General features: G+C 28.1%; 1 protein-coding gene across 4 annotated transcripts in view; it reads right to left on the reverse strand.

The window, feature by feature from the left end:
• LOC107455357 (alpha-tocopherol transfer protein-like) overlaps positions 1-21,050 on the reverse strand; it is a 40,539-nt gene continuing 19,489 nt past the window's right edge. For all 4 annotated transcript variants that reach the window (XM_043051776.3, XM_087163809.1, XM_071186011.2 and 1 more), the window contains exons 2-6: positions 17,936-18,106; positions 16,759-17,001; positions 13,119-13,312; positions 12,087-12,197; positions 1-8,693 (exon numbers count right to left, since the gene is read on the reverse strand). In XM_043051776.3, the coding sequence (XP_042907710.2) occupies positions 8,445-8,693; positions 12,087-12,197; positions 13,119-13,312; positions 16,759-17,001; positions 17,936-18,106 (968 nt within the window). In that variant the 3' untranslated portion in view covers positions 1-8,444. The remainder of the gene's footprint in view (positions 8,694-12,086; positions 12,198-13,118; positions 13,313-16,758; positions 17,002-17,935; positions 18,107-21,050) is intronic.

Below are 21,050 nucleotides of genomic sequence, written 5' to 3' on the forward strand. Positions count from 1 at the left end.
TCCATTTATTTATTTATTTATTATCTGAATCCATTTATTTATTCTTTCAAACAGTTCGCAACAACAATTAAATGCAATTTAATGCATAGGAACAATATTGAACATTTACTGAAAAACATTCTAACAAATGCAAAGAACACAGCGACACTGCAAATAGATAAAATATTTACCATATTATTAGAAACAAAACAATTTTAAAATTCAATAAATGCAAAGATTCAATTTAATTGTGCAATGCTATGAAGAATATAACAATTATTTTAACACATGGAATATTTAATTATTAAAATGAAAAATAAATTTATTCAAATAAGAACTAAAAATATATTTTAAGGGCAAGAGATGATTTTCATAAAAACATAGTTAGAGATTAAGATAACACCTACTCACAATAATTGTAAGAATGGATCTGAAAAATTGATCACTTATTTTAGGAAAATTTTGGAGTACAATTACTCAATATTTATGATGCATATTACTATGCATGTTTTACAGGGATGAGTTTGGTAAAAAAACGAAAATAAAAATCCAACAATGTTATGTACTAAACTTATGAAATTAAGTGAAAAAAATACCTGAAATTTGAGCAAGTAAAAAAGAATGGATAAGAAGCATATTCATAGAATATTATCAATGTTTCAATAGTAAATATAAAAGTTTATCAACGTGACAAGGTTTTTTCATCTATAGTGTGAATAGGAATCTGTGTGATTTTTTAAAATCACATGAATGTGAATCCCGATATGAGATTTTTAAATCATATGGGTATGAATCGCTATGTGTAAATTTAAATCCCATGAAAATAGATCATGATATGCAGTTTTAAATCTAACTTATAGCTAGGGGGAAAAAAAAAAAACTATTTTTTTTGGGAATTTGAAAAAGCGGAAAAAAAGTCATCCCTGGTTTTATTATTATATATAATAGTTAAAAGTTATAACTACCATAAAGTTAAGTGTGAGAAAAAATTATAAGTAATGCCTATGCAAAAATAAGTTACAATTATTGTTAATTGTATAATAAGATTATCTGCAATTGCTATGTAAAATTTCAGAAATCAAACTGAAATTAAATTTTTTTTGGCACTCATTTTAGAGACAAAGTCACTATAACAATGGAAATTCATTTTAAAATTTCTAAACTTTTTTTTGTTGCATTTTTTAAATATTGTGCTGTTAATACACACGTTTTAAAACTTAACATTGTCAGGAATACTAACAATAAATAATAATAAAAATTAGAATTTATAGTTGTCTCATACATGTGAGACTTTGCAATTTGTTTGTTGAGGACACACTCAAATCATTGGTCTCTGAGAGACAACAATTAAAGAGATTTTTTTTTTCTTCATTTAAAGCTAATGCATTAAAATAATTGCTTTACACACTTGAAAAAAATACCATATTAAATATAGAGCAGTCATAAGAATATTTTTCTAAAACAAGAACTCTTAGTAGTCCATGGGCTTTGGAGACATTCATAAATTGATATCACACTTGTTTTCAATATTTTTGTCTTTTCATTCTCTTTCTTTATAGCCTCAGAATTTAACACACCCCTATCCCCTCTTGTCACATATCATGCTTTATTACATACTTTCAGCTCACAGAAAACATAGTAATATTGAAGATCGGCGATCATCAAATCTCAATTGAAAGCTATTACAAGCTAGCGGGAAAATTTTTGTAAATCATATTAATGCTCTGGTTGGCTAACCTAGTTTCCGCCCCTGAGCTAACAAATGAATTTAAAAAATATATATATATATAAAAAAAAAAGGTAGTTTTTTGGTTGTTAGCTCGAAGTGGGATTTTAAAACAATATGGTAGCCCAGAAGCTTCATAAGTTTGGCGACCGCTGTTATAGATCATATTTCGAATATTTTTTAAACTTTAATTCTGTGTTTTGATGCCCTTTTTGCGCATAACAATAATCTGCTAAAATGCTGTTAACCAAAATAAGCCTGCATCAGCTGCAGGGCCTGATTACCGAAAAGGCACAGGAAGCAAGTGCTTCTCCTGTAAAATTCTAGGGGGGCCCCCAAATGACTGAAATTAAGGACCCAATTTCTTATTTTTTGCAACAAAAAATAATAATAAAAGAAATAAGAAGAAAAAAATGACCCCAGCAAAAACTCTCGGAAAAAAAATGGGATGCTTGTTGAAAAGTTAAAAATGATAAAAACATTGGATATTGGACATACTTTTCCAAATGTGGAGACAGCTTTGAGAATAATGCTCTCAATTCCAATAACTAACTGCACTAGTGAACGTTCATTTTCTGCATTGAAAAGAATAAAAAATCGGTTGAGATCAACTCTTTCAAATAATAAATTAAGTGGTTTAGCGCTTTTAGCAATAGAGAGTGATATTACAAATAGGCTACAATTAGCAGATATTATTGAAGATTTTGCGAATTTGAAAGCGAGAAAAAAACCTATGTAATGGTAACCTATGAGCTTTCTTCTTATTTTTTTAAAATCTTTTTTCTCTATCATGTGTGCTCAATTTAATTTTACTCTGTTTTTTATTGTTGAACTAAGCACATAAGACTTTTAAATATCTATTAGTACAAAAAATATTTTTGTTTCATGTTTGAAAATTATTTGGTATGATTTTTCTGGTGCAGTAACAATAATTTATGCTGAATTAGAATTTTGTGTTGTTTTACCGCTAGTAAACAAATTGGCGTAAAAAAGAGACTAATCTTGCTAAGAACCTTTCGTATAACAACAAGTAATATTATAATTTAATTTAGTGAAATATTTAAATTTTGTTAACATATGTGCTAGCTACTCTCTCATGTTTTTGTTACTATAAAGCATGTAAAGAAGGGTCCAACATGATTGCATAAGATCTCTGTATTCCTTTCTAAGGTTCTAATAGTTTTCACATGGTTCTTCTCTCTTTAAAATGTATTGTTTATAGGCGATCAAAAGTTTCTTTTGCTCAAGTTTGGGGGGCCCCAAAATCCTATTATGCTTCCCCTATTTTCAGAGGTTAATCGGGCCCTGATCAGCTGTAAACACTACTTGTATCACTCAAAATAAAATTTCCGCACGGTTACAGTTATAGTGAACAAATTTCGAATGTGAATGCCTTTTTTCTTCCATCCAAACAAAATCCTCACAGTAAATAAGTTAAATCAGAGTTTTCAGCATGCCAAGCTGCTATGTTAGCAGAGATGAAGAAGCAAGAAGTAGTAGTACAAAAATCACTCTTTTCTTTTTCTTTCCTGTTGGCAAAAGAACATATAAAATATTCTTTCTTTTGTAAGTTTCTCTGCGGTTTTTTATGTTAAAAATATCATTCTAACTCTGTTTCAAGTATTTTACAATGAGGAACATATTTTGATTACAAAAACGTGTACTGGCATTTGAAACTTTCGAAATTTTTTCACTGTAATCTTAAGTGTGAGAGCTATATTTTTCTGAATTATCACGATATTCAGCTATCGTGATCCAGCTACGACACTATCTGAAATTTCATTTTGATTGGTTAAGCGGATAAAGCCCTCTGGATTCATGAATAGGTAACGTTTTTTATGACCACTCTATATATTTCATACAATACAATCACATTAATGATGATTTTGAAGTTTCTTAAGGCCAGACACTTTTTAACATGTTTCAAACTGAGGTTACAAAATGAATAAAATAAATGCTGATGATCATACTTATGTATTGCAAATCATTCTGAAAATAAGTAAAATTTTTTTTAATACTTTTGTTTTTAGAATTGCTATAACAGAATTTTTTTTTATAAAAATAAAAAAGATATAAAAATAAAAACATATAAAAATAAAATACTACAAAAAACAAAACTACATATAATACATAATGTAATTACTAATACACTATGGTATAGTAACTAATGTTAAAGAGATTCTTTACCAGTTTTTAAAATTTATTATTCAAAATAAAAAAAATTCATTAAAAATAACAATAAAACGAAATTTAATAAGTGTTAATTTTTAATAAATCTTCACTTTGTAAACATAATGAAATTTTAAAAATAGCTATCTGATCTTAAGGCCTGTTTAGACGATCCAATTTCTTGGACAGAGATTGATTGATATTGATGGAAACTTGTTTTGCTTTGAGCTTTGATCGTGTAAACAAACATCCAAGAACTTGGTCCAACTTCTTGGACGATAGTAGAGCATGTTCTACTTTCCATCCAAGTTTTTTCTCCCTTAACCAATCAGCGTCTTAGGTTTTGTGACATCAACAATCAGGCAGCAAATTATGTCATCTTCTTGTCTGTTTTCATATATTTTAGTCCAAATAAATTGATCTGTTGCGGTTTATTTGTGTTATTATGATTTTATTTGAATTTATTTAGTAATTTTAAACTTATGTTAGTATTATTTCATAATGTTGAATATGAACAATGCGCATGCGGAAGTTTTTCTTTCAACGAATCAGTGACATTCAAGAACTTGGATAGTGTCAACGAATCATCCAATTTCTTGAACAGAGAAATCCGTCCAATTTCTTGGATTCAAGAAATTGGACCGTGTAAACAGGCCTTTATAAATAATATAATGAATTTACCAAATTAACATTTTAAATATATAAGATAGCACTTCGCTACAACAAACACCACCAATTATCTTTCTAAATGTTTATAAAATTTGAGGTCATAATAAAAAAATAAAGTTTAATAATTTGGGTTCCTACATATTAAGAATATATATTTCTAGCACTCTGTTCAGAGCAAAGTCTATCAATATAGCAATATGCTTTAATAGGATAATCTAATCTTGATAGGATGACTCTAACAGTTTTATACATGGAGGGAATTTAATGAGTATATAATAAGGTCAAATATATACATAAACTTTATTACATCTGACACTGCAGTAACATCAAGATCTACTTTATATATCTTTTTTTTTCTTTATTTGGATGGCCAGATGGATGGAAATAAACTAAGTTACACAATTATATTCTTATTCAGTACAATACATAGTTTACACCAATCGTACATACACCACAAAATTAATAGTGCTTAGTATGCTTTACTAATTTCATAATTTCAGTAGCTACACATGGAGCATATTAAATTTATAACAACAGCATAATCATTGTGCTTAAACATTACAAAAAAAATTTAAGACCAATGAAAATATTTAGCACAGGCAATGTACCACAACAAAATCTTAATTATTTAATCTTATTAAGTGACTAATTTTCAAATTAATAACATAACAAAATTTTAGGCTATACCAGATTTGAAATGCTTTTAATGAAGAATAAAATAAGAATTATAATAAATTTTCAAATAATTAAATCACACTACATACTTTAATAGGAAATTAATAAATGTAAAAATGATTCCCTAAACATCAATTTGATTATAACTTAAACTAGTTTAACACTAAGATTAGTTAACGAGATTATTTTTTATAAGAATATAATAGTATAGTTAATTTCTACAGTTAATACAAACAGCAATAGAGATAATCCATTTCTATTACAACAAGATTAACATTGATCAATATTTAGTGGAAACCTCTATGTTTTTTTGAATGAGTAGATTACCTTATTTTATATATTTATATTAGGGGTAGGTTATATAAAGATGGCTGTTTTAAAAAATGATTCCTACTCAATATTGGGGGGGGGGGAAATGTGATTAATATTTTTTAATAATTTTGGTTTTTTTTTTAAAAATATCTTTTGGTCATTTTACTAATTTGCACATTTTATAGACAATACCTCAATAATTAATGAAAAAAACAACAACTTAAGTTACTATGTGTACAAGATTTTAGTATGTTGTTTTCAAAAACTATAAGTAAAATAACTTGTTAAAATTTTCTTAAACAGCTACCTAATCACCATGGGTAAAATGCAAGAGAAAATATTGGAAACAGAGGGGAAAAAAGCTACATTTACAACATATATACACAGTAATGGTACTAGAAATTGAAAAAATATTTAATTTAAATATTAAGGTAAAAATATATACATATCCACAATATACGACATGGGTTAAAGACAATAGAGAACAATTCCATAGCTAATTATAACTAAAATTTGGAACAGCTGACATAATTTTAAAAAATTGGGTTTTAATTTAAAAAAATGAAATTCAATCTAAAATGATTTGAGATAATTGTATTTAGAAAACTAATGATAAGTGCTAGATAACCCATTTATTACGAGAGTTGCTAAAAAGCAAGATCTAATTTTTCAAAAATTAACTCTAAAAACAAAACTTATATTCAAACAATGGCAGCATTCATTCCTAAAACAGAAGCATATTTTGAAACTGCAAAGTAAATATAATGCTGCTTGTTAGAGCTAACATAAAATGTTAGATACATCTTGAGTAGTCGTTAAGTTTTCACTGTCTTAAGTGAAAACAAGTTTTAGTTTTCTTTTTTATAGTCACAAATGTTTTGCTTATTAAGTCCTTCATCCGATTTAAGATACAGGATTAAAAGCTTTCTTGTTAATAGAATCAAAAATGAATCCTCAGCAAATATAATGTTAATTTCAGTCATAAAATGGAATCTATATAACTGAATTTTACATTTGAAATCAGCAAAAAATATACAATCAAACTCAGATTATCTGTAAGTATTTCAGGACCAGGGGTATGTCAGACAATCAAAATTGTAAGATATTCAGTAGTACATTTTTATTTAAAATTTTTTAAAGGTGTAAAGTTATAAAATAACTTATGACTATACGTTTTGGGTTAAAAAAATATACTAACTTAATATTTTATTTTCGATAATGAATAATGACACAATGTTATGAAAAAAATATAGTGCATTTTTGATTTCTCTTTAATTTCCGTTTTCTAGCTACCAGACATTAGATTCCTCATGGCAATAAATGTTTATTGCCATTATTAATTATTTTATTGCCATAATAAACACATGAAGCTGTTCAGCTTCATGTGTTTTGAACCATTTAATACAGATCAGATTCAGGCATTGTTTTATTTAATACTTTAATACGGTCTACTTTATTCTTTAATATGGGAAAGATGGTCTGTTTTATAGACATACATAAACATGCCAGGATATACAATATTTCCTGTATATTTTTGACTGAAAATAATGAATCTGAAATTAATATTTCTTTTAATACATAAATTCATATTTTAGCTTGGCAATTTAATGTATTTTATTAGCACAGAATGTAAAAAGAGCTTTCATTGACAGGAATGCCACCAACTTAGCAATCATTTTGAATATCCTGGCAAACAAAAATCTTATGTACCTTCTCGAATTTTCGTGGCTCTAAATACTTAAGGAAGCAAGATATCTGAGAATTCACAAGAAGGCAGGAGACTTTTCTCCTTCAAAAATTGTATATGAAGGATAATTTGCTTTATATATTAATCAAACACCTTTTGTTAACACAAAATCACATAATTTCAAGAATAATCAATTTGTTGTGTAATGTAATCAGGGTTTTACTGTACTGTAAATTTTTCAAAATGAGGCATATTTCATACCTGCCAACATTGGAGAAATAAAATAATGGAGATTTTAATAATGAAATTTTTTAGGTTACGAGTAAAGTTGTGATACATCCTGCATAATTATGTCAAAAAGTTAAATACAAAATCGGAAATAATATAAGTACTTACATTTAGCGAAGTAAAAAATAAATATATATATATAAATCAAAAGATTTTTTTAAACAATTATTTAGAATTACTTAAACTATTTTATTTTATAATCGTCGTTGAAGAGTCGACCTAATTTTTAGTTTACGACTACTAATGTCTAACTCCATAGCCTTGTAATTTTGAACCTAATCCAAAAGACAAGGGAACTCCTGGATCAAGTATTGGGAGAAATTTGTCTTTGTGGAGGACTTTTCGATGGAACTAACCTGCATTTGAGTTACATGGAGAGGAAAACCACAAAAACATCCCACGGTTAGCCTGATGGCAAGGGGACTCTAACCCGAAATCTGTCTACCACTGAGGATATTTTACACCAGAGGTCGGTGTAAGCTGGATGCGGGACTTGTATTGACCAGTCAGCACTGATATTCGAACCCGATTCAACTCTTTGAAAGTGAACGCTGTATCGTCTGAGCCATCACATCTCGACTTAAACTATTAAGATTCAACATGCTGCTGTACTGGCAATGGCACCATCTGTTGAAGAATAAGAGAAGTATTTTTGCCATCAGTAGATAATTGATCACCAAAATTTTTTTTCTTAAAAATTTCTTTAACAAATACGGAGAAATTTGAGAATATACGGGTAAACAGGAGATAGTCATAATATATAGGGGTTTGTTAAAAAACAGGAGACTTGGCAGGTATGATAGCTTGACTCCAAACTTTTAAAAAAAATGACAGTCTTATCCAAATAATAGTTAGCATGGAGTTGCTTTGGAATGAAAAATTAAAAGCAGTATATACAAAAGAAACTTTTTAACAGCTAGGTGGGTTGTACAGGAAAATTCATCTTATACACACTCTTCTGTACGGAGAGAAGGTATCCAGACTTACAGACTTTTTCACATTTTTTTCTGTGATTTGTGATATGTATCCATACATTTGGCTTTGTATAAATGTCTCTTCTGCCTCAGACAATTTAGACATGAATTCTTTGTTGTCAAAAGTTCCAAGATGGCCACCATATTCAGATGGTAGTACCTCTGGAGGTATGAGTTCATGCAAACTCTTCATGTTGCCACCATGTGTATGAATCTGAGTGAATAATAAGATATAAATACTTTTAAGAGCCACATAAAATGAATTAAAGATATTTTAAAATATTAAATCAAGCAGAAATAAAATATCAAAAAATTTGCTAATACATATATACAGTCAGACTTCTATTTAACGAACTTCTATTTTGCGAATTTTTTTGAGGAACCAAGAACATTTTGGAAATTTCTTCATAAAATAACTTCCAAATAGCGAAGTGAATTTTCTATTTAACGAATTTTTCTTTGAGATCCACTTTCCCTATTTCCCACTTCCACGTTCTCTATTTAAAATTATTTTACAGTTATTATTTTATACAGCAAATATATACAGTCAAAATTTTAAGCATAAATTTAGTTGTTTTTAGTTGAAAATGTATGCAGCATGATAGTGTAACACTGGATAATGTTTTGCTCTATTCTTGTTCTCCATGTAGATTTCTTTTATGGTTAAGATTGATAAAATAAATAATAGATACTAGTTTACAAGATAAAGGTGTATCAATTGCTTTTTTAATTATGTCTAGTGTTTATGAATTTATAACCTGTTTTGTGTTGTTTAAGCATTTTAAAAGGCGATTTTCTATTTAACGAATTTCCCATATAACGAACTTATTATCGGGATTTAGCAACTTCATTAAATAGAAGTTCGACTGTATGTATACTAAGAAAAAATTACAAATGTAGATACTGCTATATATATTTTCTGTAAACGTCACTCTCAGTATATGTCACTGTTAAAATGCTGAAATCAATAATTATACAGATTATTTAGCTAATGGGTAGATAAACTAGTGTGATTCGTTAAGGGGCTAAATTTTTTTAAAATTTCTTAAATTATCTAGGTAATCTGCAAACTACCTAGATAATCTGCACATAAGTACTATTCAGCACTTGTTAAAGTGAAAATAAGATTTTTACTGGAACAATGGCAACAGATATATGCTTCAATTACCATAGCGTAATTTTTTTACAATCTAAAAAAAGTAAATTACTACAATCAATACATTAGTCGATAGAATCAACCATCCATCACTTTAAAAAATAAAATACAATGAATTAAACAGTTTAAAATATTATTACAATTAAGAATATTAACATAATGTTATTTATTTCTCGGCATCTAAAGAATCAATAGTTGAAAAAGTTAAGAAAAAATTTAATGATACCGAAATCATTAAGGAGACGATACCTTGGTGAATTGCGGGAAACTCTTGATTCCACATTTCAATGGATTAACCGAGTAACCATGCAGGTTATGTGCATAATAATCTCTTTTAAACTTCAGCGGTAACATATATTTTAATAAACCTTGACCAAATTAAAATATAAAGAAAATTCACAATAAAGAACACAATTAATATTCAAGCAAGAAAAAAAAATGCTTTTTCAAAATATGACAAACTAATATTGCGAAAGACATGGTTAAAAATATCAAAAATATGAGTTTGATGACCGAAGGAATTTTGAAGGTACAATATATAATAATTTACATTTCTCTCAATTTCTTTTAGCAATAAAATATGTTTTGAACATTTTAATCTTGTCTTCCTCAACAGTGGTTGGTTAGCTTTTTGGTACTTTTGATTCTTCTTTGCCTGAATATAAATTTGCACTTTCTGTTTGCATTTTGAAATCAATAGAATCAGTAAATAATTCCCAATTTTTGTATGTTTTTATGAGCCTAAACAATGCAGTATTGGAGTAACTTTAGAAACATATAAAAATTAGATTATAAACGGTCCTCATTTTAACAAAGCTGTGACTTTCCTTCTTATTGCACCACTTTCATAATTAGCAAAGGGAGAGCTGGTTAAAATTTATATAAACTGAAAGCTTAAAACTGGTCACACATGAAGTTGAAAAATGGAATGAAAACTTTTGGTAAAGCATAACTACTACAAATACACAATAGCAATAAAAGTAGCTTATTATTTGCTGATAAGCATTTTTTATTTTCAACATTAAAATGCATTTAAAATAATTTTTTATTAACCAGCTTATGTGATAGAGAAGCTTTGAAATTAAAATTTCGACCCTTTTCTGACTGGCTAAAGCTCTTATATCTCTACAGTTGTTTGCAAGTTTCAATAATTTTCAGACCATTTCAAGCAGTACTTATAAGTGATATTTTTCTCTAAATAAAATGTATCATCACTGAACATTCTGACTCCTTTTAGACTAGCTGGAACACATAAATTTAAATCTGAACTCTGTGCCTGGTAACAATACATGTTTCAATCATTTCCTTAATATTATGAGCAGACTTTATTGTAATATTATCAAAAAAAAAAAAGTACAAATATAATCAATAAAAAAATTCAGACCATATTTTAGTTTTAATGGTGCTTTATAATTGTCGCAGGAGGGAGATTCGTTTTATCAACTAATGTCAACTATCTGCTTTTTGTTTAGTTTTTCTTAGTGTTTTTTGGAGGCACATCTGTTTTTCTCTCCAAACACTGAAATTGATAATTTTGCATACATAAAATCTTAATGTATATAAATAGAACTGAATGTTTATAAATCTAAAGTTTCACAGGATGTATAAGTTGCATTTTTTTAGAATTTCATTTTAAAAAGAGTATCAGCATACAAAAACAAGCTCAAATTATGACACAATCCTAAAGGAACAGTGGAAACAGCTATAAGGGTTTCCAACTACAATGTGCAGAGGGTAGGCCCCCCAGTTAAATTAATAAGTGAAAATAAATGCATTATGATAATTAAAAGTAAATCATGCATACGATGAAATTCCAATTGAGAATAAAATGTAAAGCAAAAGTTACATGAAAGTTTAAAATGAATAAATTTAAACAATTTCAAATTGTTTAAGTATTAACTTACGTCAAATTTCTAGTTCTTTTCTTAGTTTTCTGCACATACAAAAAAATTTACATTGCTTTAAAACTCCAGTTTTAGATCTCATGATAACTAGCTTTTTAAAGAAGTACCACAACCTATTTTATGCAATTATCACAATATTTTAAAATTTCAAAGGGAGGCAAGTTATTTATAAAGTCATTTGTAGCTGAACAAAAGAAGTACTTTTATTTATTGACTTATGCAATTTATCATAATCTGACATTTAAAATTTAGAGCAGCCGTCTACAAATTTTGGTCAATAAATATTAGAAAACAGAAAGGTTTAAACTTTTGGAATTATTTTCTAGTTATAGTGTTTTCTTAATGTGGTAAACATAATGTAGTAGGCATGTGATTTTTAAGTATACATAATAGTATTAAAAAGGCTAGAATTAAGATGATTCTAATGAGAAAAAACTACATAGGGAACTTTTTATAAGAAAAATCAATATTTTATTTGGTAGATCAAGATTTAGAAAAATGTGTGTTAATATAAATCAACTCAAAAAATAATTTAAAAAATACTTACTCTTTTCTTTATTTTCTCACTTATGAGAGGTTTCACAATAGTTAAAACAAGATCAAACAGAGCAGGTTCATTCACAACATGCACAGCTTTAAACCTTGCAGGGAAAGAGTCCTAAAAAGAAAGATTTTATATAAGAAATTCAAAAAAGTAAATATCAGTAGATAGACATATAACACCACTAGAATCTTTGATAATACACATACATAAAACAAATTTAACACATGAACATTTGTAACGTGGTGCACCAATATATTGTAATATAATATATGTTTTATCTTCAAATTAAGTGCAATTTATATTACAACTGTACATGTTATCATCATCAGTAGCATAACAGCCCAGATTGGTCCTAGGTTTTCCTTTGAAGTGGTTTCCCAGAAACCCAATAGGACGTGATAGACCCTCAGCTCTAAAACTTTAGGATTTCAAAATTTCTCTCGATTGTGTCTATCCATCGTAATTTGGGTCATCCTCTTTTTCTTTGTTCTTGCAAATCGTCTTATAGAAATCAAAAATCCACTTTTTTTTAAAAGATTTTCCAATAACATTTGAATCCACATTTTGCGGCGAAGCCTAGCGTCATTTGACATGTAACATCTAGAAAAGCAGACAGGAAATTTCCTAAAATTTTGCAAGAATTTTTGAGGTGAAGTATTTTTAAGTTGAGATAACTTTTGTAGGCTTAATAATTTTCTTGTTTTTCAATTTCAGACATTTATATATATATATATATATATATATATATATATATATATATATATATATATATATTTTAGCGGTTGATTTATATACATGACATACCAGAAATTTGTAATCTTGACATCAAAAGTAGAGGGATGACTTAGAACACTGGGATATGTCTTTTTTATACGAAAATTATTTGAGAAAATAAATATTTAAGTTAACTGATTTAGCCCTACTTAAGCAAATTATGATATAAAAAAGAAAAATACATATTTTACTAATTTTGCACAATTTTTGGGGGAAAATTTGAAATTAAAGAATAAATCTTAAGAAAGAATCATCAATTACTTGAACTAGTGAAACAATTTTCAGAGCATGACTAGGAGAGAAGTGTCGTATATGATGAAATCCTAAGTTTTTCATATCCAAAATAGCAATAACTCCATTTATTTGAGTCAGAGGATCATCAATTTGCTTTTCTAGGCATATAACATTGGCTCTGAATAAATCATCAGCTGTACAAAGTGAAGGATCCCACAACCCTGAAAATATACAAACATCGTAGCTTTTAATTAACAATGAAATCAAATTAAAACGTTTAATTTAATTATGTCAGGATTTGAGAAAAAGGAGAAATAGGGCTTTATTAGCTGCAAAAAACAATAAGAAAATCATATGTAGAAAGAGAAGCAACCTACAATCCTAAAAGCATTTAGATAACATAATAAATCTAACAATTCTCTCCCTTTCAATTAGCAATGAAATCAAATTAAAACAGTTTATTGTTACATTTAGATCTATTGGGATTAGATAAAAAGGGAAAAAAAGCCTTATTTGCTATTAAAAAAATTATTAAGATCATCAGATGTACAAGACGAAAAAATCCTGCAATCTAGAGAACTTTCAGATAACAAAATAAATCTAACAATTCTTTCACTTTCAATAAGTAAAGAAATCAAATTGAAACAAATACAACTAGTTATATAGTTTTATAGTGAAAAGAAATACAGGGCTTTATTAGCTGTAAAAAAACATTATTAAGATCATCAGATGTAGAAATAGAAGAATCCAATAATCCTGAAAATATTCAGATAACAAAATAAATCTAACAATTTTCTTACTTTCTAATAGCAATGAAATCAAATTAAAATATTTCTTTCTTCTTACATCTATACATATTGGGATTATAAAAAAAAGTAAAACTTTATTAGGGGTAAAAAAAATTATGATAATAAGAGGGTTGCATTAGCTATAAAAAAACATTTAGCAAAATTAATTAATAAATGTTTCCCTTCAAAATAAAAATGTACAACTTAGTTTTCAAAATATCAATATCTTAGCTTTTAAGTCTTATTTGATTTACATAAAATTTAGTTTTGATTCTTTGAACTAATAAAAATATTATTGTACTTGGTTGTGTTTGGGTATTAGAGATACCAGAAAAGGCCATACTTTTCCAAATATGTGATACAATTCCACAATTAAAAAGCGACAAAACGAATTCTGGTTTTTAACAAATTTTAATTCTAATAATTAGATAGTTTTTTTCTCCTTTTGTGATATTAAAATTTGTATTTGAGGCTAATTATGAATACTCAAGAATGATTATAGTTAACTACTACAGGAAAACAGCATTCATCTTGAATAATTTCTCATTTATACCCATTTTTGCGTGTTTTATAAATATATAAATTAAATTAATCTGCAGGTTAAATACAATAATAACAGAATATCAAAACTGAATACAGTAAAACCTGTCTATAACGATACTGTAGGGACCTAAATAAAATATTGTTATAGGCAGGTTATCGTTATAGACAGGTTTGAAATTTAAAAGTATACGTTTAAAACTAATGATAAATTAAACTTCTTTTATAGGCTCCAAATGAAAATTTTACTTAGAATTATGAAACAGCACACAAGAAAAATTTACTTACAATTTTATGAATCAAAACAGAAATTATTTAGAAAAATAATCGGTTAGTTTTGTTTGGTTATTTTTGGAAGCAATTGCCATTTCCATGCTCATAGATTTCAGTCCATCTAATGAATTCAAATGAACATCAGTTACATTTGATAATGTTGCAACAAAATCTTACAAAGTGTTAATTAGCAATATGGCATTCTCCGGTGAAATTTGAGTCCTGTTTTGAGAACAGTCAGCTGCTTCTTCCTCATCACTTTGATCACCCGGGATAACTTCTGCTAAAATCTCTTCATCACTTGCACCACTGAAAACCAACACATCATTATCTAAATTTAAAAATTCATCTGCGTTAAATAGAAATGATGTATTAGATGATTTTTGGAAATCACTGACAATTGAATTTAAGCCTGCCACACATTTTTCTTTTTCATCAGTGATTTCAGTAAGCTCAGTTTCTGCGTTTCCGTTGCTTTTATCCTCAAAGAAAGAAGCTTTCTTCCAACAATTTTGGATGGTGGATTGTGTCAATGAATTCCACCCTCCGGAAATCCAATCACATGCATTTTTCACATCAACTGCATAAGGATTTGGGCGTTTATTATCCAGATTATAAACAACATTCTGAATTAATCTTGTTCGATAGTATCCTTTGAAACATTTTATTATTCCCAAATCTAATGGCTGTAGAATCGACGTGCAATTTGGGGGGAAATAAAACAATTTTATATTTTTCAAACTTGGAGGATTGTTGTGAGGAGTGCAGTTGTCAACTAAGAGAGCTATTTTCCTCTTCTTTCTTTTCATCTCCTTATCCACATCAAGCAGCCAGTTGTTAAATATTTCTTCTGTCATCCAGGCTCTTTTGTTTGCCTTGTAGTCAACTGGTAAACTTTTCACATTCTTAAAACATCTAGGTTTAGCGTATTTGCCTATAACGAACGACTTCAGTTTATCTGTTCCAGTACTGTTTGCACAAAGTAGAACAGTTAACCTTTGTTTTGATTTTTTACCGCCTTTACAATTTTCTCCCTTAAATGCCATTGTTTTATCTGGCATGAGCTGATAAAATAAGCCAGTTTCATCAGCATTTCTGACGAAGCTTCCTCCTACAATACCCCTTCACCCATTTCTACTGCTCTAATTTCCCCTAAAAGTGGCATTTTTTCTCAGAAAGAACGAAAGAATATTACATACAAAGGAGATGAAAAAAAAAAACAAAACATTTTGTTATCTCACATTTAAGCTCGATGGGGAGTCGTTTTCCAACGGTAGAAAAATCGGAATGGAACTATCAACTATCAAAAGAGGAAAAATTATCGTTGTAGACATGTTTAACTGAAAAGTGGTTATTGCTATAAACAGGTTAAAAATACATTGAGTAAATAGGAATTTCACCGGGACCTCAAGGAAATATCGCTATAGACAGGTTTATCGTTATAGACAGTATCGTTATACACAGGTTTCACTGTATATTGAAATGCAATATGTATCACAACTGCTAACTTAAATTTTACTGCACAATTTTCTATAATTCCTTTCAAAAATTTTTATATAAATGGAGGGAAAAAAAAAATGAAATTGCTCAATTAGTCAGAATAAATAATTGCTTTGATTCAGTTTAGACAAATATTAGGGGAAAAAAATTGCCTACTGAAAATTATTTTACTCAAAATAAAATATTGAATTATACAATTTAATTTTCATATTTTAAATGATTTGATTTTCAAATTTTAATATGCAAGACAATTCAGACTATTGAACAAAGGTAGTCTTATTTACGATTTTCTATTCTATATAAAGTTTTTATTATTAATATTGTTCCTAAACATTGTTATATGTTTTAATTAAATTAACAATATAAAATTTTAATTCAGTGTTTGTTTATATCAAAAAATCTTGAAACTTTTTTTAATGAAAAATACATTTTGTAATCAGTAACATGAAACATTTCATAAGTTTTTAGAGATAAAAAAAATAAATAAAATTTTGTAAAAATAACTACAAGATTATTGCTAAAATACTTAGTAGAATATGCAATTTTCCAATGACCACACATATTACCTCCTCTGAAGACAAATATGGCACGTCCCTCTGAATCTCTGTACGGAAGAAATCCTTGAAGATTTAACTGGTGAACATGTTTAAGTGCAGAAGGGGTGAAATCTCTAAAGATTTTGGGATTTTTTGCTCGCATCATGTAATAGTTTTGTAACAAACTGAAGGATCTACTGTAATCAAACTTCCTGGCTCTTAAAAATCTTAGCAAAAATGCATCGTCTGTTCTTGAGACTAGGTCAGGGTCATCTGTAAAACACCATTTAATTAGACAAATATACAAGGAGCACAAATTTGTGTTTTGTAAAAAAGAAAAATAAGGTTATATTAAGGTATATAAGATAAACAGGGTTTGAAAATATATTCTTTTGACTATTTGAAATTTCTAATTAGGAAGGGAGACATATATCCAATGTTCCCTGAACCAAGAACCTAGGGCTCAGGGTTGAGAAAGTGTAAAGAGGTCTAAGTAACCCAATCATAAGCTCTGTTTTTAAATATTCAAAAATCTTTTTGCATAGACAGGGTACATATTATACAATAAAAAATTATTCAGCAATTATTCAACAAAATAATTACTCAACAAATGATGGTAGGTGCAAATTATTCAATCAATAGGTGCAAATTATTCAAAAATAAAAAAATAAATAAGCACCTTTTAAGCACTTTTCAAGCACTCAAAAAATTTTTTTAAGCACTTTAAAAAATATCATAATTAGGCAGAGCTGTAAATTTTTTGACAATTGACGGTTTTATCTTATTTTAACCGTCATGTCAAAAAAAAACTTTTGGCGTCGTTTTTGAAAATTGTCAAAAATCATGAAATTTTGAATCATGCAAAACGAATGGCATTTTCATACGCTACGGACTGACAATGTGCCGAAATAGATTGGGGTTGAATTAATTGTGAAAACGTTGAATAGAACAATGTGAATTGTGTCTTTTTGCATAATTCGAAGTGAAAATTAACATAGTAAAGGAAAAATCTCATTTTGAAAAAGGGAAAATTAAGCACTTTTTAAAAGCACGTAATGAAAAAAGCATCTTTAAGGGCTTTTAAAAAACGCTACGCACCCTGATAGATAGTACAAGAAAATTTAAGCCAAAAATAAATTTTTTACAAAAGTCCGAGATGGTAAAAATAAGTAATGAATAGGAAAAATTGTGACATTTAGTCATTTACCACTTATCATATCTCTAAGAGCTTGAATATCTCGATCTCTCCAAGATTGTTTTTCCATTAGCTCATGTTCGGCTTTTTCCTGCAATTCTTGTGTTAATGCAGAATTATCACATGTTTCATCTAACTGTGTTCCTCCTCCAACAGCCTGATTAAAAACTGCCATTGTGTCAACTATAAAATAATAATAAAAAAAAACATCAATACAGTCATAGATCGCGTTTATTAATTTTCAAACATTTAGAGCAAAAAATAAATAAATAAAATAAAAGTAATTGTTGTAGTACATTTTTGTTGCACTAGATCTGCACAATGGGCTATTGGCGACGGTCTGGGAAACATCCCTGAGGATGATCCGAAGACATGGCATCACAATTTTGATCCTCTGCAGAGGGGATGGCACCCCAGCTTCGGTAGCCCGACGACCTGCACGCAAAGTTGAGCACTTTATGGTAGAACAGTTTAACGAGGACCAATACCACACACCCTCGGTCCCTACTCAGACTGATCCAAGTGGTCACCCACCCGCACACTGACCGCAGCCAGTGATGCTTGACTTCGGTTATCTGTTGGGTTTAATTAATTTTTGTCTTAACAATCAGTCCATTGCAGGACTTAAAAAAAAAGTAATTAAGTTTTAACTTTTTGCTTCCAAATGTGTAAATGGTAAATTCTGAATTCCCCATTTCTAAAATTTGGATCATTGTGAACAACTAAGGGAAGGTTTGAAGGTGATTCAGCTTCAGATCCCAGAACTGAGAAGTTAACGTGAAGTTAACTGAGAAGTTATCGTGTGCAATGATGACTGCACTGCTATCATCATGCTGTTAGTCTTCATATTCTGAAACTTACCTTTTATGTCCCTTTTACCAGACAATTGGCTATTAAAGGAGTATTTACTTTTGTTAGCTTACAGTTTTCGAAAGATGAATGAGCTGCTTATCTATCTAGCCAAAAAGTACATGTTTAAACTTCTACACTACTAGCAAAGGAAAAATTAATATTTATCTTTCAAGCAGGGCTTAAGAACTGTTTAATAGTTTTTAAGAAAATAGAGAAATTATACATTTCCTAAATACAAGCAGTTCTTTCACTAGGGTGAAGGAAAGTATATAACTTAGGACACTATATCTTTGGCTCTTTTATTGAGATAAATAAAAATACTCTTTTCCAAATATCTTAAAAAAAAATTGTTTTTCCCCTAATTTTTTTTTCCAATTATATACTGCTAATTAATTTTTATATATTAAACATAAATGGCCTTTAGAAAAGAAGAATTGTACATTTAAGAGCTTAGCTCTAAATTATATTTATTTCTTTAACTTTGATTTCTTTATAGTTATTTTTTCTGTGGAGCCTTAAGAATACAGAACTCTGGCAGATGCTTTCCTCATTTTGGCCATTCGTCCGTCTTCCACAGAGAGGCCAATTTCAGTTCCGAAAGATTAAAATCTTTTTGAATTTTTAAAAGACATTTATATTATATTAAAAGAAATATTGTTAAAAGATCTCTCTTTTATAGTAAAATATGGAAGTAGTTTACACACATTATAAATTAATAACATAATTTTTCTTAGAAAAAAGTTGAAAAAATTGAAATAATTTAAATCTATTATCACTTTATTGCATGTAGAGAACAAAAAATGCAGAACTGCTATTTATTTATTTATTTTTTAACTTAAGTACATTATTCACACACATTGAGTAGGAATAATTAGCAGTAATTGCATGAGAGAAGCTGACAATTTTAATTAAATTACAGAATCATTAAGTTAATTTTAACTGACTTCATTATGAAAAGAACTAAATTATTACAGCCTATATATGCAAAAATTTTTCTCTTACAAAACTCCTTCAAAAGCATTCTACAACAAGGGGCAATCCATAAATGATGTTAAATTTTTAAAAATATTTTTTCTAATTTTATTAACAGAGCGATTCGGATAGATATTATTCTTTTATTTATATTTTTTTTCTTATACAGTAAGACAGATAACTGGAAACATAGAATACTGATTTTCAATGTTAAACTCACATTTTGAAAACCAAAAAAAAATATTATTTTGCCTTTTTTATTAACTTTTCTTTTCATCTGTTATGAGCAATACATATCTTTTTATCAGTTAAGTGCTCATGTTATGTTGCGTTAAGACACAAAATTTTTTAACGAGCGTTTCTAATGAATGTTTTTCTTCTATCATTACTTTCTTCTAAAAATAAGGTAATATAAAAAAGTTAAATTAAGATTTTTAGTGTTAGAATTTTTCATTTAAAAATTAAGAATGATTTTTGCTTCGATCCAACTTTTTTCCTTCCGTAAAAAGCTTTTGTTTTTATCGAGGTTTTTTTTTCTTAAAAATATAGCAATTGGAAAATTGAGATGTTTTGCTTAAAATTTTCTTAGATTAAAATGTTCTAGAATTAAGAAATTATTTTTTTCTGTTTTGTTTTGTGTATAATCATTTGTTTTTATAACAGCGTGGCATTTATAAAAGTGTTTCTGATAGACTATATTTTTTTAAAAAGCTTTATGGATACTTTTTTTTCTAGAAAACATTATTTCAAAGTTTTGCTTTAAAAATCAAAAGGATTTTTTCTATTTCTCTTTTTTTAACTTTACAATTTTAGTTGTTTTTAATAGCTGTTCGTCAGTTTTTTATTTATCTTAAATATTTCTAATGGATCTATTAAATAATCATAATAAAAATCAGGATAATCTATTAAATTTTTTTCTCTTTAACCCATACCATTAATATAGCTAAGTTTTGATTCATTTTCAATAATGACCTAAACTTATTTATGCATAAAAAATTACATTTATTAATGACTTTTTTTAAAAAAAAAATTTGCTATAAGGCCATTGAATATTTGGTCTTCGACTAATTCCCCCCCCCTCAAATCACTATTCATTATATCCTTACAAGTAACGATCTTCAAAGAAAGCTCTCATAGTAATTGGAACCCAGGTGACAATCATAAATGCAGGTCTAAGACAAGTCAAACCCTGCCTCCGCTATTTTTTCACAAAGTGATAATTTTCCTCGTTTTATAATAACTCTTGGTACATGTCGTGCCGCATCATATAAACATATATGTGGAGTTCAGAAACAAAATAAAT

This window comes from Parasteatoda tepidariorum, chromosome 5, assembly GCF_982258835.1.
Source record: "Parasteatoda tepidariorum strain Cologne lab strain chromosome 5, Ptep-v5.0, whole genome shotgun sequence".
NCBI classification, from domain to species: domain Eukaryota; kingdom Metazoa; phylum Arthropoda; class Arachnida; order Araneae; family Theridiidae; genus Parasteatoda; species Parasteatoda tepidariorum.